The following is a 22,582-nucleotide window of genomic DNA, read 5'->3' on the forward strand; positions in this document are numbered from 1 at the left end:
GGGGCTCTGGGGCAATCTAGGATCTGTCTGACGTTACCCCCTGATTAGACCCTGCCTCACTATTCCTCAAGAAAGGCTTCAAGATACCATGTCTCACAAGTTACGTGGTGTGTCTTATAGAGCGTGATCCTGGAGGCAGCAGGATGACTTTGAGGTTAGACTGCCACGTATAAGCTGAGTAACTGAGTGATCTTGCATTGATTATTCTCTGAGCCTCAGTTTCCCGCCTATAAAGTGGGTTTATTAATACTTACCTCAAAGCATCATGGTGAGGGCAGAGGAAACTAATATGTGTGAGATGCCTGGCACACCGGAGATACCAGCGTCATCACCTCAGTTACTGTTATTCTCCTCGCAAGAAACTGAGCCTAGAAATAAGCATGAGTTATTGGTGGGATGGAAAGGGCAGAAGGAAGCCCCAGATCTGAGAAGCGCCTACGGGGCCACCAGGGACAGCCTGGTCCAGGGCAGGCAGAATCATGCCCCTATTGCTCCCCCTTCCTGCACCCCTGCTAAGAAGCTGTGCTGACCTGTCTCCACAGGCACTGGGAGGATTTGGATGGATGACGTCGCCTGCAAGGGTACAGAGGACACCATCTTCCGCTGCAGCTTCTCCAAATGGGGGGTGACAAACTGTGGACATGCTGAGGATGCTGGGGTGACATGCAACAGACACTAGCAGTGGGCACAGCCCAGGGTCAGGCCCTGCCACCAAGCCTTGCTCCTGCATTTCTGGGTAGGGACTTGGCTTGGAGCTACCCTGGCCTTGCCTCTGCTCTGCCCAGTCCAGTATCCCCAGCCCCCAGAGCCCTACCCCAGGACCGTGGTGGCTTGCCACTCTCCTTCCTGACATCTGCTCCAGAGTCTCTGTGGGATCTGTCTCTCTCCCACCAGGGTTCCTGCCTGGGGAGCCCGGGTCAGCTGGGTCACCGGTTTGCTCAGCGGTCTGAGCCATCCTCCACAGGGCCTCGTTATCCACGTTCCCTCCAGTCTCTCGGTTACACTTGAACGCTGAGAAGATATCAGGGACGAATATGGCAGTGGAGATGGACAGTATTATATGGACCTTTTACGCTCCAGATAATTCCCAAGCCTCATGTAGGCCAAGAGTTTCGACATCTGCCTCCCCAGCAAAAGGCAATCCCGAATGCCTTGTTTTCCCCGCTTTACTCCGCTCCACACACTACGTGCCAGTTTGGGAAGGAAGGTGGGGGAGAAGCCAGCTGCAGATGCAAGAGGGAAATGCAAAACTCCTGCAGAAGCCCAGCTGGAGCTGGAGAAGGGAGTGAAACTAGCATTCACTGAATGACTGCCGTGGTGTAAACAGAACTTGGGTGCTAAATTCATTTATCCATTTTGCTACATTGGTACAAGGCATGTCAGTCCAGGTAAGGTCCTACCTCCAGGTAGCACTTACCTGGCCCATTCACCTGGCCTTCAAGTCAGAAAACTGAGGGTGACTGAGACCAAGTTCCCCCTGGAAACTTAGTGTGTCTTTGCTAGGCCTGAGCCAGAAGCTTGGGCCAGAGACTTGGGTGCTTAGAAAGTCACACAGGCAAGATCAGATGTGATGGGTTGATTGGGAGGGTGAGTGCCCATATTAACTTGAGTCCACCTCTCGCTCATCAGGCAGTCAGGGTTAAAGACAAGTCGACTGTGTCTCATAACTGTTGGGAGGAGGTGACATTGCACCTTCCAGGCCCCTTCAGGTGTGGTCAGGGGACACAAGTCCTGATGGGTCCTATAGGGTGGAAGGAAGTGAGGGTTCCCTGTAATTTGTAAGGGAATGAGAGAGCAGGGGCCTCTGCTCATCTGCAATCTATATGCCCTCCTAGAGTTAGGGAGGTCATATTCTGAAGTTTACATGGGGAGGAGGTTGGACTGGGCCATGTGCATGTTCTGGTAGCAAGTATGTACAGCTTCACCTCTCTTCAAAGGAATCACAAACTCACAGTCGGGCCTTGGATGCATGATCACCTGTCACATCAGATGAGCAGTATCATGCATTGAGAAAGTGAGGCGTGGGTCCCTTCAAGCATCCATCCAGCAAAGGTCCTGGCTGACGACTAATCCAATATGTGCCCTTGGTCATTCTTTGCTTACAGTATGCTTGTTATTCACTAGTTCCTAATGATCAGACTCTCCTTCTGACCAGTTGCTATGTTTACATAACACGCATGTACTCATGCATCTTTTTCCAGAGCCAATATATGTATGCATATATAAACATAGCACTCTTTACTACATAGCTCAGCACATTGCAAAGTTCGCATTTAAAACAAAATACTAAAGGTGGAAAGATGTCACTTTGAAAAAAATTCACAACGGCGCAGTTCTGGCAAAGAAATTGTTACCCTACCAGTAAAAACTCACACAATTTTTACTTGGTCTTTTCATTTGGGGAAACATAGCCTTGTTTTAAATAAAATAAAAACAATGTTGAAAAGTGTTTGAACTTTAAACATAGAAGTCGACTAGTTTACATACCTACCTAAGAGGTCATGGAATTGACCATGGACCTGTATTTCAGGGACTAAAGGAAATTAGGCCTGGCCTAAAATACATCAAACCTTTTGTAAGAAAGAATTTCAATAAAGTGAAAAACATGTCACCAACATGCTCCAACATGATGTTTCTCATGAAAACCCAGGGAGTGTGGGGAGGGTTGTGAGATTGGATAGCCTGATCATTTTCCAGTGGGGATTGAAAATAAGGGCTGTTTATGAAAAGTTGCTTAACTACTTCTGGAAGACAACTCAATCTAGACCAAGAACCTGATGGAATATGTCTTAGTCTGTTTTCTATTGCTATAACAGGATACCTGACACTAGATAATTTATCATGAGAAGAGACTGATTTGGGCTCATGGTTCTAGAGTCTGGGAACTCTAAGATTAGACAGTCACACTTGGTGAAGGACTTGAACTGCTTCAGCTCAAGGGTTCAAGGATGTGTGCAAGAGACAAGACACAAGAATGGACTTGCTGTATAACAAACCAGCCTGGCAATTGCTGAGCCTGTCCTGTAAGAGAGAGAACGTGTGGGAGAAAGGCATTCATTCATCCATTTGTGAGGACTCCGACCCTATGACTCAAATTCTGCGAACACTGCACTTTGAGGAATTAAAGTTCCAACATGTGCGCTTTAGGGGGACACACGATGTCTCCAGCCTTATTTGGCCAGAGGAAACAGGCCTCAGGGAGCAGAACACCACTCAGGTCATTGCCAGGAGAGAACTACTTTTGAATTCAATAAAGAAGACCACCTGTCTACTGGCATTTTCTCTCACCTCCAGAGTTCCCACAGGGAAGAGTTGTATTCATGCATCAGAAGGTTGAGGAAAGCTAGGTACCAGGTCTGTGAAGTTCCTGGGCTGCTTCATCCAATGAGAGGGCAGGAATGAGCCGTGTGTGTGGGAAGACTCTGGTCACTGTGTAGCCCTGGCCACAGGCTTGGAGCTGACGTCTCTGGGAAAATCTCACATCTTAAGTGTGCTATGGGCCATGACAATTTGCTGGGCCAGCAGGAGGGTTGATTGTTCTGGAAATCGCACAAGAGGTGGCCCCACCAAAGGCCTGGCAGTACAGCCCTCCTTGGTGATTCTGGTTCTGTGCACAGCCCAGGACGAAGGACCTCTTTTCCTCCCTCTTTGTCGCCTGGAAGGCACCATGATTGCTGTCACGCCTGGTGCCTACGAGAACGTGCTCTGCATCCTCTGAATCATCACCAAACAGCCACTTCCAGTGGACAAGGTTTGTATGTGAGGAGTGACAACTTTCTCAACCCCAGGCACCACCGTTACTGTCTTCAGTGACTGGTGACAAGAAGATCAGTTATTCTATTGCTTCCGTAAAGGTCAGGTGTGCGTCACTCACCTCCTGTCCTTAGCATGCCTTCCCTCAACCTTCCATGGACACTCGCCCAGGCCTGCTCCCCTCCTCCCTTCACCCCTGGGAGCTGAGGGAGGCTCTGCCTGTCTGAGCCTGGCCCCTCTTCCCTCTGCACCTGCTGCACCACTGGAGAAGGTTATAGAGCTTTCGGGAAGAATTCCCACTCGGACTGGAGGGAACCTGGGCCGTGCAGGCTCTGGTGACCGTTCTTTCTTAGAAGTTGTACTTCCCAACCCGTGGGCTTCACACATGTGTGACGGATGTTGAGCCCGAGACTTACGGGAACCCCTAGGCACCTTTCTGGAACTTCTGTGTAGTTCTCCTCTCTCAGGTTCTGAGAGATTGTACAAATCGCGGGGCCCTTGCCCTCCCTCGCTCAATCTGCCTTCTTACTCGGTGGATGGCTGGACTTGGGCCCCTTCCAGGGCTGCAGTGAGACAGAAAAGCCAGACCAAGGTAGGACTCCTCTCACGCATTCTTCTTTTCTCAGGGGTCACAATCTTCTGCTCCATTTTGTCCAATGTCTGAAATGATAGGTTTCAAGTAGTTCGTACAATTCGCAATTTCCTGGTTATGTAGAGGGAGGATAATTCTGGGAAATTCTCTCTCATGGCCAGAAGTAGATGTCCTCCCTGTGGCTATTTTCTGGGCCAGGAGAATCATAAGGAAACAACGTTTGTTATTCAGTATAACACAAGGATTTGGCAGAAACTAACTCTGGAATGAGTCCCCAGGTGGGAAGACGTGACTGAACATGAACAGGCTTCCCGCAACGTTCTCTCTTGGTCCCCATCACAGCATCCCCCATCCTCTGCACCCCAGATTCCCTTCAAAGGTCAGCCCCCAGGCTCTTGGCCGGTTCTCCTTAGCGCTGGCGAGTTAAGCTGTGGGAGAGCAATAGGAAGTCATTTGAGAAAAATACAAACAGAAAAATGTTCAAAGAAGAAGTCTCAGACTATTCAGTAACTATTTCTATTATGGCCCCAAAGAGTTGGGAACACTTTCCTGGCCCCGTGCCCGACACACTGGCCTCTCGGCTCCTGCTATGTCCACACATGGGTGCTTTGTCATTTCTCATCCTGTGTTCTCCTCTGCAAATAGAAGGCAGTGAGTTCTCCATCACCCACTCACTGAGATCTGGCCCTGGCTCCCAGGGATGGACCTCATGCTGGTGCAGTGGACAGAGCCAGATCTGTTTCCATTGGCACAATGAATCCTCTTTCTCTCTGATGGAAACCTGTGCCTACCTGCAGGGAACTGTGTGGACGGGGTTCTCACCCTTGGTTCATTTGTATGTTTGCTTCACCTGGATTTACTGAGTGTCTACCGTGGGCAAGGCCCTGTCCTAGGTCCAGGAGATACGGGATGGGCCAAGAGCCTTTCCCCTGTCCTCATGGAGGTGACATTCTAACTCTTAACCTTTTCACAGATTTTCAGTGCAACATTAGCCACCCAAGAGCAATATTATCCAACGACAGGAAGGACACGGTGAAGGCAAGAGTGGCTGCCTACCAAGCTACTTATGCAAAACAACTAACTGTATAAAAAAAAATTAAAATGGCATCCTCATTGCTAGTGAGTTAGCGGTAGCACACGTGGCTCTGTTAATATGAATAACCAACAACAGGAGATGCAGATGGTTCAACAGTGAGAACGTAGTCCCCTCCTCACCAATGGAGGGAGGGCAGAAGCCACGGCCAACGCTCCTCGAGTACTTGCCCTGGGACAGCACCTGGAGCTCAACACAACCCATCTCCCTGAATCTTCACACCCACGAGCTCCGTACTAACCATCTCACATCTCCATGAGAGGAAACTCAAGTACTGAGAGGATCGTGCAGAAATTAAAGTAGAACCTGAATCCAAGAAATCATAAGCACTACTATTATATTAGTTTTGTAACCTAGCAACAAGAGTACAAGAAAACTCGACTCTAAAGAGGATAGAAGCAAATCATAGACCAACTGTATTAGAATAGAAGAATAGAGTAGAATAGCCCTTAAGTCCTGTTCATATGCCCACAGAAATAAACAGCTCTCCATTCAATTACCTGCATCCAAATAACCCAGTGCAGTACCTTTAAAGAGTGAGCACCCAGCGACCCTGACAGAGAGATCGCAGGCTTCCCACGATTCCCAATAGACTCTGAAAATAGACTCCTCCCTGGCCAGTCCTAGAGGATCTGGCTTTGCAAAGTTTTGAAGGAGTCAAGGAAAGGAGGGGTTGGATTTCAAACCAAACCATTTTGGTTTATAGTTTCTTTCCTCTCTAAAATTGTTTGACCTATTTATTTGTTCTCAAATCACAGATTGGCCTGAGGAGGAAGTTTTGTTGACATAGAGGGCCATATAACTTGATGCAAAGAACGTCAGAAGCCTCACCGTACATATCATGGCAAATTGAATAATGTTTCCTGAATCAAAGTCAAAAGCCATTTACGTTTTATACCGAGTGTATTTCCTGAGTCATCTAGTTATAGCCAGACAAATGCCACAATTCTGCCATGTGTTTCTGAGGTGTAGTCATGAACGAACTTGGAAAACCAGACAGTTGAGAAATACATCTTAAAGTCAGTGCTCCGAGGTCCTTCTTGGGTGGCTTAGTATTGGGCAGGAGGGTGCAAAGGTAGGCAGGTATTTCTGCCTTTACCTAGGTGGGGCATCCCACCAGAGGGAGTTGGTTCAGACTGGTATATGAGATTAAGAGGTGATTGGCAGTCGGAAAGTCAGGGGAGGAACTGGGTTTGTTAGAAATCAGGAGACTCCTATGAGGATTCAGTTTTGAGGTGGAACCCAGAAACTTCAAATTCTATAAAATAGACCCAGAGAAAGGCGACTGCATGGTGTGAACTCCCTCCTACTGTTAGCTTCTTATGAAAAATTCCAGTAGTAGAGTCCTCTGATGGCAAGATTCCTCCATCTGTGGGAAAGAAGTTTCAAGTACGCCATTCTGGTGGTTGTTTCATGCACTTAGTTGATCCACCCCACTTGGAGGCTGTGCCTTGATTGAGGGCCATCTCTCGTCAGGTGGCTAGGGCTACTGCCTGAGCACAAGCCTTTGTTGGAATGACATGGCCTTGGCTGCCAATAGAAAAATCTAGAACCATTTATTTCCCACTCATGTCAGAAAATGTAAAATCAGTTTTTATTAAAAATTACACATATTGATGTTCCCTTATTTTACTAAAATGATGAACCTAATCATAAGATTTAGAAATACCCAGCCAGGTACCTCCTCCTGGAGTGTTGTGATACCCAAACTCTAACCTCGTGCAAAGGTTGGAGTAGACTGCAACATGGTCATTCCTTGTTTCTTTTAGAATCCAAAGCCCTGTTCTGGGTCATCAGACCAGCCTGGCACCCACAGTCCTTTGCCGCCTCCCAGGACCACCTTGAACATCTGCGTCAATTACAAGGTGATTGTCTCTCAGCCCTGACCTCATCCTGAAACTCAGCTTTGTGGTACTGTCTGACACTGAAATGGCACTTGAGTTCTGGGGACTCTCTGGTGGCTCTGCACATAGGCAGACTGGAGGGAGAGTGTGAGCTTGACCCTGTCTGCTGTCTGCTGCTCCAAGCAGGAGGCTTTTCCTCCATGACTTTCCCTGTTTGCTCTGAGATTCCCGTAAGCATGGCCCCAGCGCCAGGGACCTCCTGGCGGCTGAGGTCCCTTCCTGTAGCATCAGCGGGATCCAGGCTGTGGGTTTCCCCACACTTTAGAACCAGCCCCAGACACCAGCGACGTGGGACAGGAGGCAGAGCTGCAGCTCTGCAGACCCCACTCAGTTCTCCTTGAGTGTCCTGGTGCCCTCGGCTGCAGCGGTCACCCCTGCCACCACCATAGCATTCCACTGTTACCATCCTGCACTGTCAGTCACCCAGATAATGATTTTTTCCATTGCATTTCCTCGCAAATAACTGGTGCTACAGTCTCAAATCCACGAAGCCATGCTGGCACTCCCAACTTCAGAAATAGTCACCACATGCCACCATTTCTTATAGGCTGTGTTTAAACACTTAAGGAACCAAACATTGTTAATAAACATCAACAAAAATTTTGGTTCTCCTCTGATTTAAAATACGGGACTGAAATTTAATAAACAACTTGGATGACACTATACCTATGTCATAAGTCCTAAAACATTTTTGTAGGTTAATTTTCCTACAAAAGTAACAGAGTCTACAGAATCCAACTCAGATGAGCTTCCGCAGCCTGAGATTGGTGTTAATGCTCAACAAGCCTCTCACCATCAGAAGGGGGACCAGAGAGGGAGAGGATGGAGTCCTGACTCCTCATCTTGCCATAGGAACACACAGAGCCCCATGGGTAAGGCACCCCTGTCAGCCTTCTGAACACGCCAAACACCCAGGACTCCTTCCATCTGATTAAATGGGCTCTTGCCCTGCTTGTCATCTTCTTCTCACTACCAAACAGCACATAGTGTGCCTACTAGTCAAGGCTTGCATATTAAGAAGCCAAATGATGGTCTGCTTTTAAATTTCCCAATTTGTACAACAGGCAGTAACACATTCAAAGGTTTCGTGAGCCCTTCCCTTATGCCAGGCACTGTGCTAGGTGCTGGAGATACAAGTCACAAAAGATGCCCTCTGTTCCAGCCAGTCAAGTCTGAAATGATGGCAGAAGAGACCCAAATGACTGCAGGCAAGCTTCCCACTACCTGCTCTGATGAGCAGTGGCCAGGCTGGAGGAGCCAGCAGGAGACCAGGGTCACCCGGCATACTACATTGCTCAAAAACACTGATAAAGAGAAAATCAGACAGGCCTCCAGGGGGCTGAGCTTGCTGAGCATGTGTGAGGTCCTGGGTTCGAGCCCCAGTACATGAAAGAGAGGAAGGAAGGAAGGAGAGGAAAGAAGGAGAGGAAGGAAGGAAGGAAGGAAGGGAGGGAGGGAGGGAGGAAGGAAGGAAGGAAGGAAGGAAGGAAGGAAGGAAGGAAGGAAAGGGCCAGAGGTAAACATTAGAGAGAGAGGAACAAAGATAACAATAACAGCAAACGTCTCGTTGGAAAAAACATCGGCTGGAAGAAGTACATCTTTAAATCACTCAAAGGAAAAAAAGGACAATTCCAAGGATTCTCACCCAGTGAATGTATCTTTCAAGCACAAAGGTGAAATGCAGATTATTTTCAGATATAAAAGTGAAAAGAATTCACCAGCTTACCTATGTTATGGGGAATGTTAAAGGAAGTCCTTCATGCCAAAGCAGAACTACAGGAGACAGGAATATGGAGCCACCCAAAGACCAGCAGCCCTGAAACATTACCACATGGGTAAATATAGCCACTATCTTTCTTGGTGTTTAAATTTCTGTGAAAAACTAATCATTCAAAGCAAAAAATGGTAATGATGTCTTATATTGGAAAGAACAAGGAGCAACTGGAACTTTCTCACCCTGCCCATAAGGATGTAAAATGATAATACAACCACTCTGGAAAACAATTTTGCAGTTTTCTTAAAGGCTGCAATGTGTACCTGCCACAGACCCTGCTATTTCTCTGCTAGGTGTTTGCCCAGGAGAAGTGAAAGAACACGTTCACACAAAGACTTACCTTTGTCTGACCAGAACCGGCACAACCAACAGGTCCACCAGCAGATGAATGGCTAGACAGACACTGGTGGAGTCATACGATGGACAGAATTATGGATGAACAAAGCTGAAATCTGGAACTTTTAAAAAGCAATATTAAGGGCTCGGAATGTAGCTCAGTGGTAGAGGGCTTGCCTAGCAGATGGGAAGCCCTAGGCTTAACCCCAGTACAAAACAAAAACCACACACACACACACACACACACCACACACACTTTGAGATAGAAAAAGACAATATTGAGAGATCTGAAGCAAAACTGATCAGGAAGAAAGAAAAAAGACACAAACAAAAAAATATTAGGAATATAAACGAGAACAAAGTAGAGAGGCAGCAGAGAATAGAAAGAAAATAAGAGAATATTGTAAACAGCTTTATGCCTGTGTATTCTGGAAAATTAGGTGGAACTATAAAAAATTATTTTTAAATAACAAAACAGAATCAAGATAAAAAACTTGAATGGTGCAATAACATTTAAAGAAATAGAATCTGTGGTCGAAAATATTCCCACAAAGAAAACGCTCAGATGATTCAAAAGGTAAACCTAACAAACATTCAAAGAGAATTCAGAGAATCTGAATCTTATATGGATAGTTCCAGAGAATAGGAAAGAGAAAACACTCCATTCAATTCATTTCATGAAACTTGACTCACTTTCATAAAAAAAAAAACAAGACAGAAACACAAGAAAAGGGAAACATTATAGGCGAATCTCACCCATCAACAGAGAGGCTAAAACCATCATATTAGCAAATAGAATCCAGCAAAAATATGTTTAAAAAAATCATACATTGTGCCAAGTTGGATTTATCCTAGGAATGCAAACTTAGTGTAACCTTAGAAAGTCTGTTAATGTAATCCATCCATCAACATATTAAAGGAGAAAAAGTTATCTAAATAGATGCAGAAAATTCAACATTCATCAAAATAAAAACACTTTGTTAACTCAGGTGAGGTGAGAACTTTTCATAAAGGTGTCTATGAACAACTTGTAATAAGCAGACTCAAAGGTACATATTAGGAATATAAAGATTATAATAAATGAGATAAAAGTGCCAGCTGTCTCTGCCACCTTTCAGCAATGTGCTAGAGAGCTTGAGATGCACACCAGGTGTTATGGTTTGGGTGTGAGGTGTCCCCCAAAAGCAAGTGTGAGACAATGCAAGAAGGTTCAGAGGAGAAATGATTGGGTTGTGAGTCTTGACCCAGTGAATTAATCCCCTGATGAGATTAACTGGGTGGTGACTGAAGGTGGGTAGGGTGTGGCTGGAGGAGGTGGGTGTTAGGGGCATGCCTGTGGGGTAGATATTTTGTATCTGGCAAGTGGAGTCTCTCTCTGCTTCCTGTTCACCGTGTGAGCTTCCTCCTGCCACACTCTTCCGCCATGATGTCACCTCGAGCCCTGAGGAATGGCGCCTGCTGCCTGTGGATTGAGACCTCTGAAACCATGAGCCCCCACATACTTTTCGTCCTCTACAGTTGTTCTTTTTGGGTTCTTTAGTCACGGCAGTGAAAAAGTTGACTAAAAACAGTAAGAAAAGGCCAAGAAAAAGTTTGAGGACTGGAAAGGAACAAAACTAAGTTGGCAGGTGATGTGCTCGTGCACACAGATGACCCAGGATAATCAGTGGACACGTCATTGGACAAATACGAGAGCTCAGTATGTGCCTGGGCGACCGAGATGTACACAGCAACATCTCCTCACTTTCGGACCGGCTCTGAACTGAAAGTTCAAAAACATTGGAAAATCATATCCACGTGTTGATTTTGAAGCCTCTTGAAAGATATGAATAGCAGCAAAATACTCCCACTGAAATATTCAAACTGATGGACTCATCACCAAGGTCCTTTCTTTGAGTCCACGAAGCCCTGGGCCACTGGGTCCCAGGCCATCTCTCCAGCCACATCTCACCCTGCTGCCCACTCCCTAGCTGCGACATTCCATCCTTCCTGACATGCTTAACATGGGTGCTGTTTGCTGCATGAAGTTCTGTCTTTCACTGCCCCACCCTCACCCCTTACCATTACTGTCCTCTGATTGCAGCCTAAACATCACTGCTCCTGAGGGAGCCTCCCCCATCCCCACCCAAGGTGATGTCCCCTCACTACCAGCTGCCGTGGTACCCTGCCCCTCCCCTTCACGTTACCACTCCTTTACGTCCAGTGTCTGATTTCCTCAATAAACTGTCAGCTCCACGAGGGCAGGAACTGGGTCTTACTCTCCACTGTCATCAGACCTGATAGAGGACCTGATAAACGCTAGTTGCTGTGGTCTGAAAGTCTGTGCTCCCTCCAAATTCATATGTTGAAGTCCTAACCCCCAAGGTGATGGTGTTAGTGATGGTGACGGTGGTCATCGGGAGGTGGTCAGGTCCGGGGTGGAGCCCACGTGAATGGGGTTAGTGTCCTTCTGAAAGAGCCCATGGAGAGCTCCTTCGTCCCTTCTGCCATATCCACAGTGAGAAGATGGCTGCCAGGAAGCAAGACCACACCAGACACCAACCTGCTGGTGCCTTGTCTTGGACTTTCCAGCCTCCCCAACAGTGAGACATAAATTTCTGTTGTTTATAAGCTGCCAGTCCATAATGGTTTGTTCTAGCAGCCCAAATGGACACAGATGCTAGGTATTTAATATTTGACAAAAGAAGATGGGAAGGGAGGAAAAACTCCTTTCCTGTCTGCCGTAGAGAGTGGAAAGAGGACTTCCACGTGGTGGAGTGAGGGGATGGGGGCATGACTTTGCTTTCTGGGGAAACATCCCCATCTGTGGTAGAATATTACTGTTAAAGTCCATTTTGCCCAGAGGCAGCTTCCCAACCACAATGGAATGGGATCTTTCTTGGAAATCACAATATCTAATCAGTTATTCCTGGTGAACTGCACTGCTAGAAAAAATATTAATAGATAAAAAAATGCTAACTCCCCAAACAGAACCTCTCAATGATGGGTAACTACACCTTGGCATCTTTCATGGAGCAGAAACTTCGAGGCCTTTCGGTAAAATAGATAGAGAGCTTATGGAATGTTAAAAGGAAAATTCCTTTGGTCAATTAGATTTAGTAGAGTTTATTTGAACAAAGCAAAACAAAACAAAAGGAAGCAAAGCAAAGCAAAGCTAAACAAAAAAAGGATTTGAGAATCAGGCAGCCTCCAGACCCAGAGCAGATTGTGAGAACTCCAACCAACAGTGCGATCTGACAACATTTATAGGAAATGGAAGTAAGGCACAGAGACAACTTCATTGGTTACAGCTTAATTAGTTAATTGGTTCCAGAGCCTCCTGCAATTAACTAAAGCGCAGCTACTGTGATTAAATTCCATATTGGTTTGGTCTGTTGGGCTTAGTGCAGGAGCCTAGTCCAAAAAGACAGCACCTACAAAACTTTATTTAACTGGAATTTGGGATTAGGAGACCCCGATTCAAGTCTTAATTCCAAAACATCCTGGAGAAACCTTTGGCTTCAGGCTCATCATTGTGAGTGGGAGCATCCAATACACCTCTTGTTATGAAGATTTTTTAAAAAAAAGTTAAATTCAAAGTGCTTTTTACAAACTCTAAAGTGTTATAAAAATAATGTAATTTGTAGAATAACAGGGGAGATTCTGGCCCTCAGTTTATTGGAGAGGTAGTAATTATAACTTAACACGGTAGGGAATTGATGGATGATAAAATGCAGTGTAAATACCTTAATAAATAAACACATTCTAGGTCCAAAATAAATTATTCTTCATTAGCGTACATTGTTACAGTGGCTCTATCAACCCAGATATGCCTAAGTTTGCAAAGAGACACGAGAATGGGAGTTTTAAAAGTCATTCCACGTGATGTGTTTGCCCATGGTCCCTTGGTTCTGGCCCTTTCCTAGGAGGGGAGGCGCTGTGTGGCGTGGGAAACACGCACTTCATGGCCCATTTCCCCGTCTTTTACTGGGTACCAGGCCAAAGAGCTAAAGGGAACTTCCAGGGCAGGAAGGTGGGGTGGGCGGAAGGAAAGCTTTTGGAACAGAGCTTCCCTCCGCTCCGCTGAAGACCGCTGTCGGCTCTCTGGTGACATCTGCAGACAGAGGCTGAAACCTTCAGGGAAAAGCCACAGAATGCCTGAGGCCAATGTCGGTGCAATTTCTAAAGCCAAATAAGGCACTGGGCCATCACCTGGAGGTGCGGTTCAAATGCAGATGCTCACTGAGTAGATCTGGGCCAGGGCCTGGGTTCTGCCCCCTGAGGAGCTCCAAGCGATGCTTTAAGGCTGCTTGTCCACAGCCACGTGTGGAGCAGCAAGGCAGGAAGGGACTTTCAGAGCAGGGACTGTCAGAGGTGGAACTGAACAGGAAGAGGAAACAGGCTCTCTTACAAATGTATCGTGTGTAAGATGTTTCATTCCCTAAACCTGGTTTTCTTGTCTGTAATATCAAACTATGTGAGCTCAGAGAGTCTTTCGAAGACAGCAGAAAAAGCCACATCTGTCACTTTGGCATGAGGATTATTTTGAATTGAAAACAATTAAAAAGAAACAGATATAAGAAAATCTCTCCCCATGTGTCTAAAAGTAGGACAAAACTTTGTCCCTCCTCCCCTCTCATCAGGAAGGACTAAGCTGATCACCAGAGATGGCTGGAGACCTGTAGTAGCCAGGACAGGCCAGGGGAATCTACATGCTGACCCTGACTTACAGGTCTGCCTGCCACAAGTTTCCCACCTATTCGCCTTTGCACACTTTGCGGCCCAGAGACTCAGAGTGGTTCTTTCGCTTGTCATTTGTCTAAAAATGCATCGTTCACTGTTGAAGAGACTAATAGGCAGGGATTGCAAAGGACGTCTCTGAGAGTTATTCTTTCCCTGTTTTTTTTCTCGCATAACTTGAGACACACGGTAATACACTTGTCAATCTGTGTTTTGTTTAAGGGTCCCAGAAAAGAAGTTAGAAGGGTGGAGGGAATATTATCTTTTCCTCCCCTGTACTTCCCAGCTCTGATATTTAACGGTGGGATCCCAGAGCCAGGCTGCTGGACGGAGCAATGCACACCTCATCTCTGCTTCCTCAAGAGGTTAGACTAGACAGAGGCCACCAAAGATCAATCTGATAGCCAAAGCCATGGACGTGAAAATGGCTGTTTTATACAATGGATACGTATTTTTCTTAGTTGTAGATGGACACAGTACCTCTGTTTTGTTTATTTCTTTCTTTCGTGCTACTGAGGATCGAACCCAGTGCCTCACATGTACCAGGCAAGTGCTCTACCTCTGCGCCACAACCCCAGCCCTACAATGGATATTTTTTCCCTGTCTTTGATGTGCTGCTTGGTGGGGAAAGTAACCAGTTTTAGATGTGGTAGAAGATGCTCCTGGTTTCCAAACAAAACTTATATTTTCCAGATGGTAGGCGACCAATCTAGATTGCTTGGGGAGACGGGAAGAGGACTCTCGGTGTTAGAAATAACAGTAAGTTGGGCTGGGGAGATAGCTCAGTTGGTAGAGTGCTTGCCTTGTAAGCACAAGGCCCTGGGTTTGATCCCCAGCACCATTTAAAAAAAAAAGAAAGAAAAGAAATAACAGTAAGTCCTTCTTACTATTATTTCTGGCTGCAGTAACAAAGAAAAGCAAACTCCCCAAACAGACTGCTCCAGCCAGTCATCTACCAGGTGACAGTGGGGACTTCCAATCTGACTTTCACCGATCCTCAGGGTATCTGCTTCCCCAGGTCCTGTGAGGACCCCTTTCCCCATGCCACAATCACGCCTGGTAGCCACACTCTGGGGGAAACAAATAGGACTATTGGTTTTTAATTCAAGGACATTTAAAGACAAATTCGGCGAACCCTCAACTGTATTAGGTATAATTGGTCCAAGCTTTGGAATGAATTACCTTCAAAAAATAGCTGACGCCACACTTTATAATCCAGGGATTTGGAACAGATTACCCCCAAACCACAATTAATTGGCAGAATATGGAAAATAAGCACTGACTCATGGAATTCATTAACATGACCATTTAAAGGAATGGTTAAGCTATATGAACTTAGAGACACAGAAATTGACACTCGTGCGTGTAATCTGGCACAAGGTAGTGGAAAATTCACTGACCTGGGAAGCAGAAGATAACAGCTTCATCCCTGAATCTGCCCCTTACTGGGAGTGTGTCCCTGGGTCTCTCCAGGATTCAACTCTACATTTGTGAGGTGAAGGAATTGTATTGGGTGATCTCTCAGTTCCCTTCCAGCTCCAGGATCTTATTACCTCAAAATGAGTATAGCCTAATGAAATATTTACAACTTCTACAGAAGAAAAATGTTTAGCAAGACCCCCCGTGGACTCTGGGGAGGAAGGCAGCACTGTTTGTTCTGTTGCAGGGGTCCCGGGGGAGCTGCAGACAGCAAGCTGCTTGTCATCGGGGGCCTTGCTTGCATTCAGGGTTTCTTCCTCAGCAAGCAGAGTGGTATCTGGCTCACAGCAGGACCTTGTGCGTGTTGAGTGAAGCAGGGCCTGAGAACAGCATCTTAATTTAGACATCTGAAAGTTCAGGCAAAGCTGAAGAACAGTTTCCTCGACTGGGCTTCCGAGGACAATCCTGTTTCCTCCTTAAGTTCAAATTCCAAACGAGATGACAGCTGACTCCGCTTCCTTACTTCCAGCGTATTCGGAACTGTCTACCCATCCAGGGCCACTGGCAAAGTCAAAGCCTACCGATGACCTCTGTGTTGGTAAACCAAGCAGGCCTCTTCTTTGATGGCTCACCAGCATTTAAGCCTGCTGTCTGCCTTCTGTTTGTGGCGTGCTCGCTGGGGCTTGGTTCCCACCCCATCTTTGAGTTTCCCTCTGCCTCCTCTGGTTGCTTGTCCCCAGCATCTTTTGTAGGCTCCCAGTCCCCCACCATGGACAGCTGGAGCTCCACAGACCCAGCCCTCCAGGCCTGTGGACTGCACTCCGCCACAGGCACCGGCTCCCCAGGAAACGTCCCAGACCAGGCATCTCAGAACCCCAAGCTCATGTCTCCAGGGCCTACGTCATCACCTAGGAAACAGAGGCGTTTCCAATGCAATGGGGCCAGCCCACCATTAAGAAAACAGGCAACCCCATTAACAATTAGATGGAAGACTCGGGCAGGCGCTTCAGCAAAGAAGATTCTCACGTGTAGTGAGCGCATGCAAAGATGCTCAGCAGCATTAAAACTGCTCCACACACCTATCCAAGTGACCAAAATTTAATAAACATCAGCAGAAACTGAAAACCCAACCGTATAAATTTGAGGTGAAGACACAGAGCAACTGGGACCTCAAACTTGCTGGTAGGAATAAAAAGTGACATAGACATTTTGTAAAAGTTGAACTGTTATATTTATCATTAACCATAAACTTTGACAAGCCACCACCTTGATTCTAGCTATTTATCCTACAGGGGGTGAAAATCTGTATTCATATTAAAATTCTGTACATGGGCGGATGCAGTGGTACATACCTGTAATCCCAGTGATTTGGGAGGCTGAGGAGGGAGAATCACAAGTTCAAGGTCAGCCTCAGCAACCTAGCAAGACCCTATCTCAAAATAAAAAATAAAAAGATTAGTTCAGTGGTAGATTATGCCTGTGGAAAAAAAAAAGGCTGCATACAAAAATTTATGGCGACATTATTCAGACATGTTGAAAAGTGGAAGTGACCCACAGCCATGTGAGGCAGTCGTCCTCAGTAGCCGTTCCACTCGGCCTGCGATACAGATGGCTCTCAGATGCACTCTGCTAAGTGAAAGAAGCGAGACCCTGAAGATCAATACCACATTTTTTCACTTATAGGACATTCTTGAAAAGGTAAAATTACAGAGGGTGAGACCGCCACAGCGACTGCCAGTTTTAGGAATAAGGGGAAGATTTGGCTACACCGGAGCGTGGGGCGAGATGAAATCACCATGTGTCCCGACCGTAGTGGTGGTTATGCGAATCTATGCCTTTGCCAAAATTCCTGAACTTTACTACATGTGAATTCTAAAAGTGTAAGTACAATATGTCCCAAGCCAAGTCTGGGATCCCTGTCCCGCCTCCGTTGCCAGGCCACACTGTGGTCCTCCTCCCCCCAGGGCTCTCTGTGAGCCGGGCAGCGGGGCACAGGTCGGGTGCCAAGAGCCCCTGTCGCCCCTCCACCCGGAGTCACTCACCCTCCCCGTAGACCTCCTCAGCCTCGCCACAGACTCTCCTAGAAACCTCCACATCCTCTTAACTTGTCTCCCCAGGTCTGCTCTTGCCTGCCACCAATCAGAGCAGCCAGAAAGAATTTTTTTTAAACGTGCACTTGGTCACTGTTCCCTCGCTGAAAATGTTCAGGTGAGTTCCCACTGGTCTTAAGAGGGAATTCGGATTCTGCACCGTCTGGTCCAGCTACTGCTCTCACCAGCTGCTCCCATGCCCACTGCCGCGGCCCCCACGCTCCGGCTCGCTGGCTCTTGTGTCCTCGGAAGCATCCGATAGACTCCATCCATCCTCACAGGCTCTGACACACTCTCCTCTCAGTACAGCAATTCTCCCCCTCTACCTCCCTGTTACACTAACCACCATCCAGATTTACAAGATTTCAGTTTGAATGTTCCTTCTTGAAGACTTCTGAGATTCCCCCAGACTCAGGTAGTATTATGGTCTGGATCTTCAATGTCCCCCAAAGTCCCCTGTGCTAGCACGAAGTGGTGGTGTGTACCTTTAATCTCAGCAGCTCAGGAGGCTGAGACAGGAGGATTGCAAGTTTGAGACCAGCCTCAGCAACTTAGTGAGGCTGTAAGCCATTTAGTGAGAGTCTATCTCAAAATTTAAAAAATTTAAAAATGGGGCCAGGAAGGGGGCTCAGTGGTAAAAGTGCCTCTGGGTTAGATTCCCAGTACTGGAGGAAAAAAAAAAAAGCCAAAAAACTTGTGCTAAATAAAGGCTTGGTCAGCCTATGGTGCTATTGAGGTGGTATTTAGGATGTGAGCCCTCAGAAGTTAAGTCATTGGGGGCATGCCCTTCAAGGGAGTACTGGGACGCTGGCCCCTTACTCTGTCTCTTCAGTTCCTGGCCACCACAGTGTGAGCTGCTGTGTTCTGCTCCTGCCATGATGTTCTTTCTCATCACAGAACCAATTGACCATAGGTTGAAACCTCTGAAACTGTAAGCCAAAATAAACCTTTCTTCCTTTTAAGTTTATTTTCTCAGGTATTCTGTCACAGTAGCGCACACAGGCAGGAACATTTTAAAAAGGTTTTCATGTTACCCTGGACCTTTTCTTCAGGGCACTTACCACTACTTTAACAAGAATGAAACTTTTCTATCTTCCTTGGATTGTGGTCTCTGGGCTAGTAGCATCCATATCTCCTAGGAACTTCTTGGAAATGTGCTTTTCAGAACCCAACTCAGACTTTCTGAATCAGAAACTCTGGGGAGAGGGCTCTGAAGTCTGCCTTTCAACAAACTCTGAAGGTTTCAGAATCATGGACTGATTTCTCCATATCCATGGTAACGAATAACCCCAAGGACTGCTTGTAAACATGTGTAATTAATCACAAATAATGACTCGATAGCCACACTTCCTTAGCCAGTCAACCACTGCCAGCTGATCAGTGATCAACCAGCACCAATAATAAAAACAAACCCTTCATCTGCATAGGGTGACCTGATTTAAGGCAGCTTTATAAGTTTGGTCTTCACGATTGCCCTGTAAGGTAGTTCTAGCAGTTATTATTCTCTTCATTGTGTAGACAAATTAACTGAGGCATGTGAAGTTTAGAAAACTTACTTAAAATCACACAGTGGGTAAATGACAAAGTTAGAATAAAAACTTTCTGACTTCAAGTCTAATGGTCTGTTCAGTTTACCAGGCTATCAATGTGCATAAGCAATCATTGCCATGGGAGTTAGCGTCATGGATATTACAGTAGCCCGTGCAATCGGGGGGATTCAGAAGCGGCCCCTCCCTTTAGTGGAAACACAAAGCTGCCTCACCCCCACATTCACCCCCGGCCTTTTCTCCTTCACTCTCCACTTCGTGCTAATGAAGGGCAGCCTTGTCCCTGATGCATTGGTCTGACCTGCCCTATGCTGTCATCGTGCCCGTCTACCCATCCCCACCTTCCCCAGCAGAGGCAGAGAGTCTGCATCCAACCCAGAGGGTGTCCCCCATCAGTCTATGGGGTAGGGCCGTGAGCTCTGCAGTGCTCAGCCAGTGCAGCCTGGCCAGCTCAGAAAACGGTTTTTGCTTTTTCAAAGGCCTTATCTTAAATGTAATGTGGTTTTTTTTTGGTAGTATATAGCATTGCATATTTCAACTACAAATATCTAAAAATTCAATAAAATCATCAAGAAGTTTCAAAAGTGCTAAGAAAAGGATTAAGAATGGTGGGAAGGGCTGGTGTGGTGGCACACGCCTGTAATCCCAGGGACTCAGGAGGCAGAAGCAGGAGGACTGCAAATTCAAGGCCAGCCTCAGCAAATTATCAAGGCCCTCAGCATGACTCAAGATAAAAAAATAGAATGGGCTGCAGATGTGGCTCAGTGGTTAAGTGCTTCTGGGTTCAATCCCCAGTACCAAAAGAAAAAGAATTGAGAGAAGGGAAGATATCAAAGCAAACAATTAAAAGAAGAGTGCATCTCGGGTAAGAATTTGAAGTTGGCTTCATTAAGTCATAGTACCAAAGACTCACAAAATAGAGCTAGTAGTATATAAATGTTTAGTTTATATAAAAATGAAAATATAAAAATTTGCACTATATGTAATTAGCTGGCAAACAGAACCTAAGGTGAGGGGCAGTCATAACAATCCAGGAGAGAGGACGGTGGCATGGAAGAAGAGGTGGCATTATCAATGGACAGTGAAGGCTGAATTCCAGGTGCATCAGGGAGGGAGAATGGACTTGAGTTGGTGGGAGGTGGAGGCAGAGGAGAGCCTTCTGGAAGCGTAAACAGAAAGCATCAGAGCAGGAGGGTCCTTGGGATGTGGCCGGTCACAGGAGTGGGGGATGTGCTGAGTCCGCAGTGCTCCTGAGACACCCAGGTAGGGGAGTCAGGGAGACAGCCCAATATTCAAGTCAAGACAGACGTACGTACAAAGGCAGAAGTTGTCACTCACCATGTATCAGATGAGACTAAGGCCATGGGGAGAGATAAGACAGCCATGGGAAATAGTACAGAGTTAAAAAAAAAAAAAAATTGAGACCTGAAGGTAAATATTTGACTTGAAATAATATTTTAGCTTTGTTGAAAAAATCCATGTCTGTAGCTTCAGCTACTCAGGAGGCTGAGTGGGGATGATTGCTTGAATTTGAGACCAGCCTAGGCAACATAGAGAGACCCTGCTTTTTAAAAAATCTAAATTTTTTTTTAAAAAATGGTTTGAATTGAAGAGTACAAAAAATTGCAGATAATTACTCTTTTTGTGTGTATGTGTGTAGTGCTGGCAATTGAACCCAGGGCACTTATCCACTGAGCCAAATCCCCAGCCCTTCTTAATATTTTATTTAAAAACAGGGTCTCACTGAGTTGCTTAGGGCTTCACTAAGTTGCTGAGGCTGGCTTTGAACTCACAATCCTCCTGCCTCAGCCTCCCGAGCCACTGGGATTACAGCCATTAAAAAAATAAATAAAATAAATAAAAAATAAAAAAAACACAACTGTTGGTGCTGAGGAGATAGCTCAGTTGGTAGAGTGCTTGCAAGCACAAGGCCCTGGGTTCAATCCCCAGCACCGCAAAAACAAACAAACAAACAAAAAAACAAAAAAACAAAAAACAATTATTGTGTTAAGGAAACTCTGGCATTAAAATCTACATGTTATGAACAACCTACTTTTGACACGAAATTGACCAGAAGTGCCTCTAAAGTTGATTCCAAGATAATATCTGTAACATTAGAATAATGTATATCAGCATATTCCAAAGTTTTGGTAAGTAATATATTTAGACCTTTATTTCCCAAACTTAAAAACAAAATAAAACAGATGAATGGATAAAGAAAATGTTGTGTATACATGTACATATGATGTAATATTACTCAGCTTTAAAGAAGAATGAAATTATAGCATTTTCTGGTAAATGAATGGAGTTGGAAAATATGCTAAGCAAAATAAGTCAAACCCAAAAAACCAAAGGCCAAATGTCTTCTCTGATATGCCAATGCTTATTCACAATAAGGTGGGGTGGGGGGCATAGGAAAGAATAGAGTTGCTTTAGTTAGGTAGAGGGGAGTGAAGGGAGAGGAAGGGGAATGAGGGTAGGAAGGATAGTAGAGTGAAACAGGCATTATTACCTTGTGTACAATGATTGCATGACCAATGTGATTCTACAACATGTACAATCAGAAAAATAGGAAATTATATTCCATTTATTTATGATTTTTCAAAAAGCATAAGTGCATTCTACTGCCATGCATAACTAATTAGAACAAATTAAAATATTAGAAAAAACAAAATAATATAAAACAAAAACATTCTGCCAACCTTTGCCTCTTGGTTGCAATGTTTAATCCTTTTACATTTAATGTAATTATATATGATGCAGGATTTTCATTTGCCATTTTGCTGCTGTTTTCCATATGTCTTAGTTCATTAGTGCTACTGAAACAAAATACCTGAGACTGTGTAATTTACAAGCAATAAAAGCTCACTTCTTACAGTGCTGGAGTCTGGGAAGGTCAAGATCAAGGCAGTGGCAGATTATATGTCGAGTGAGGTCTGCTCTCTGCTTCCAAGATGGTGTCCTGTCACTGTGTCCCCTGGATGGAGGAGTACTTCATCCTCACAGGGCAGAAGAGATGGAAAGACAAAGAGGGACAAATGATAGGTCCTCATATGGTAGAGGAAATGGAGGGTTGACCTCACCACTGGAGCCCGTTCATAAGGCACCAATTCCACTTATAAAGGTATAGACCTTGGAGCTTAATTGCCACTTTAAAAGGCCCACCTCTTACTGGGCATGGTGGCACAGGCCTGTAATCCCAGTAGCTTGGTAAGCTGAGGCAGGAAGATTGCAGGTTCAAAGCCAGCCTCAGCAACTTAGTGAGACCCTGTCTCAAAAATGAAGTGAAATGGACTGGGGATGTGGCTCAGTAGTTAAGCACACTTAAGTTTAAACCCCAGTCCAAAAAATAAAT

General features: G+C 45.7%; 1 protein-coding gene across 1 annotated transcript in view; it reads left to right on the forward strand.

Moving 5' to 3' along the window:
- Window positions 1-2,617, forward strand: part of SCARA5 (scavenger receptor class A member 5) — a 106,632-nt gene extending 104,015 nt beyond the window's left edge. Inside the window, exon 9 of the mRNA XM_079139956.1 lies at window positions 543-2,617. Within this exon, the coding sequence (XP_078996082.1) occupies window positions 543-679 (137 nt within the window). The 3' untranslated portion in view covers window positions 680-2,617. The remainder of the gene's footprint in view (window positions 1-542) is intronic.
- The last annotated feature ends 19,965 nt before the right edge of the window (window positions 2,618-22,582 follow it).

The sequence above is a fragment of the Sciurus vulgaris genome (assembly GCF_902686455.1).
Source record: "Sciurus vulgaris genome assembly, chromosome: 5".
NCBI classification, from domain to species: Eukaryota; Metazoa; Chordata; class Mammalia; order Rodentia; family Sciuridae; genus Sciurus; species Sciurus vulgaris.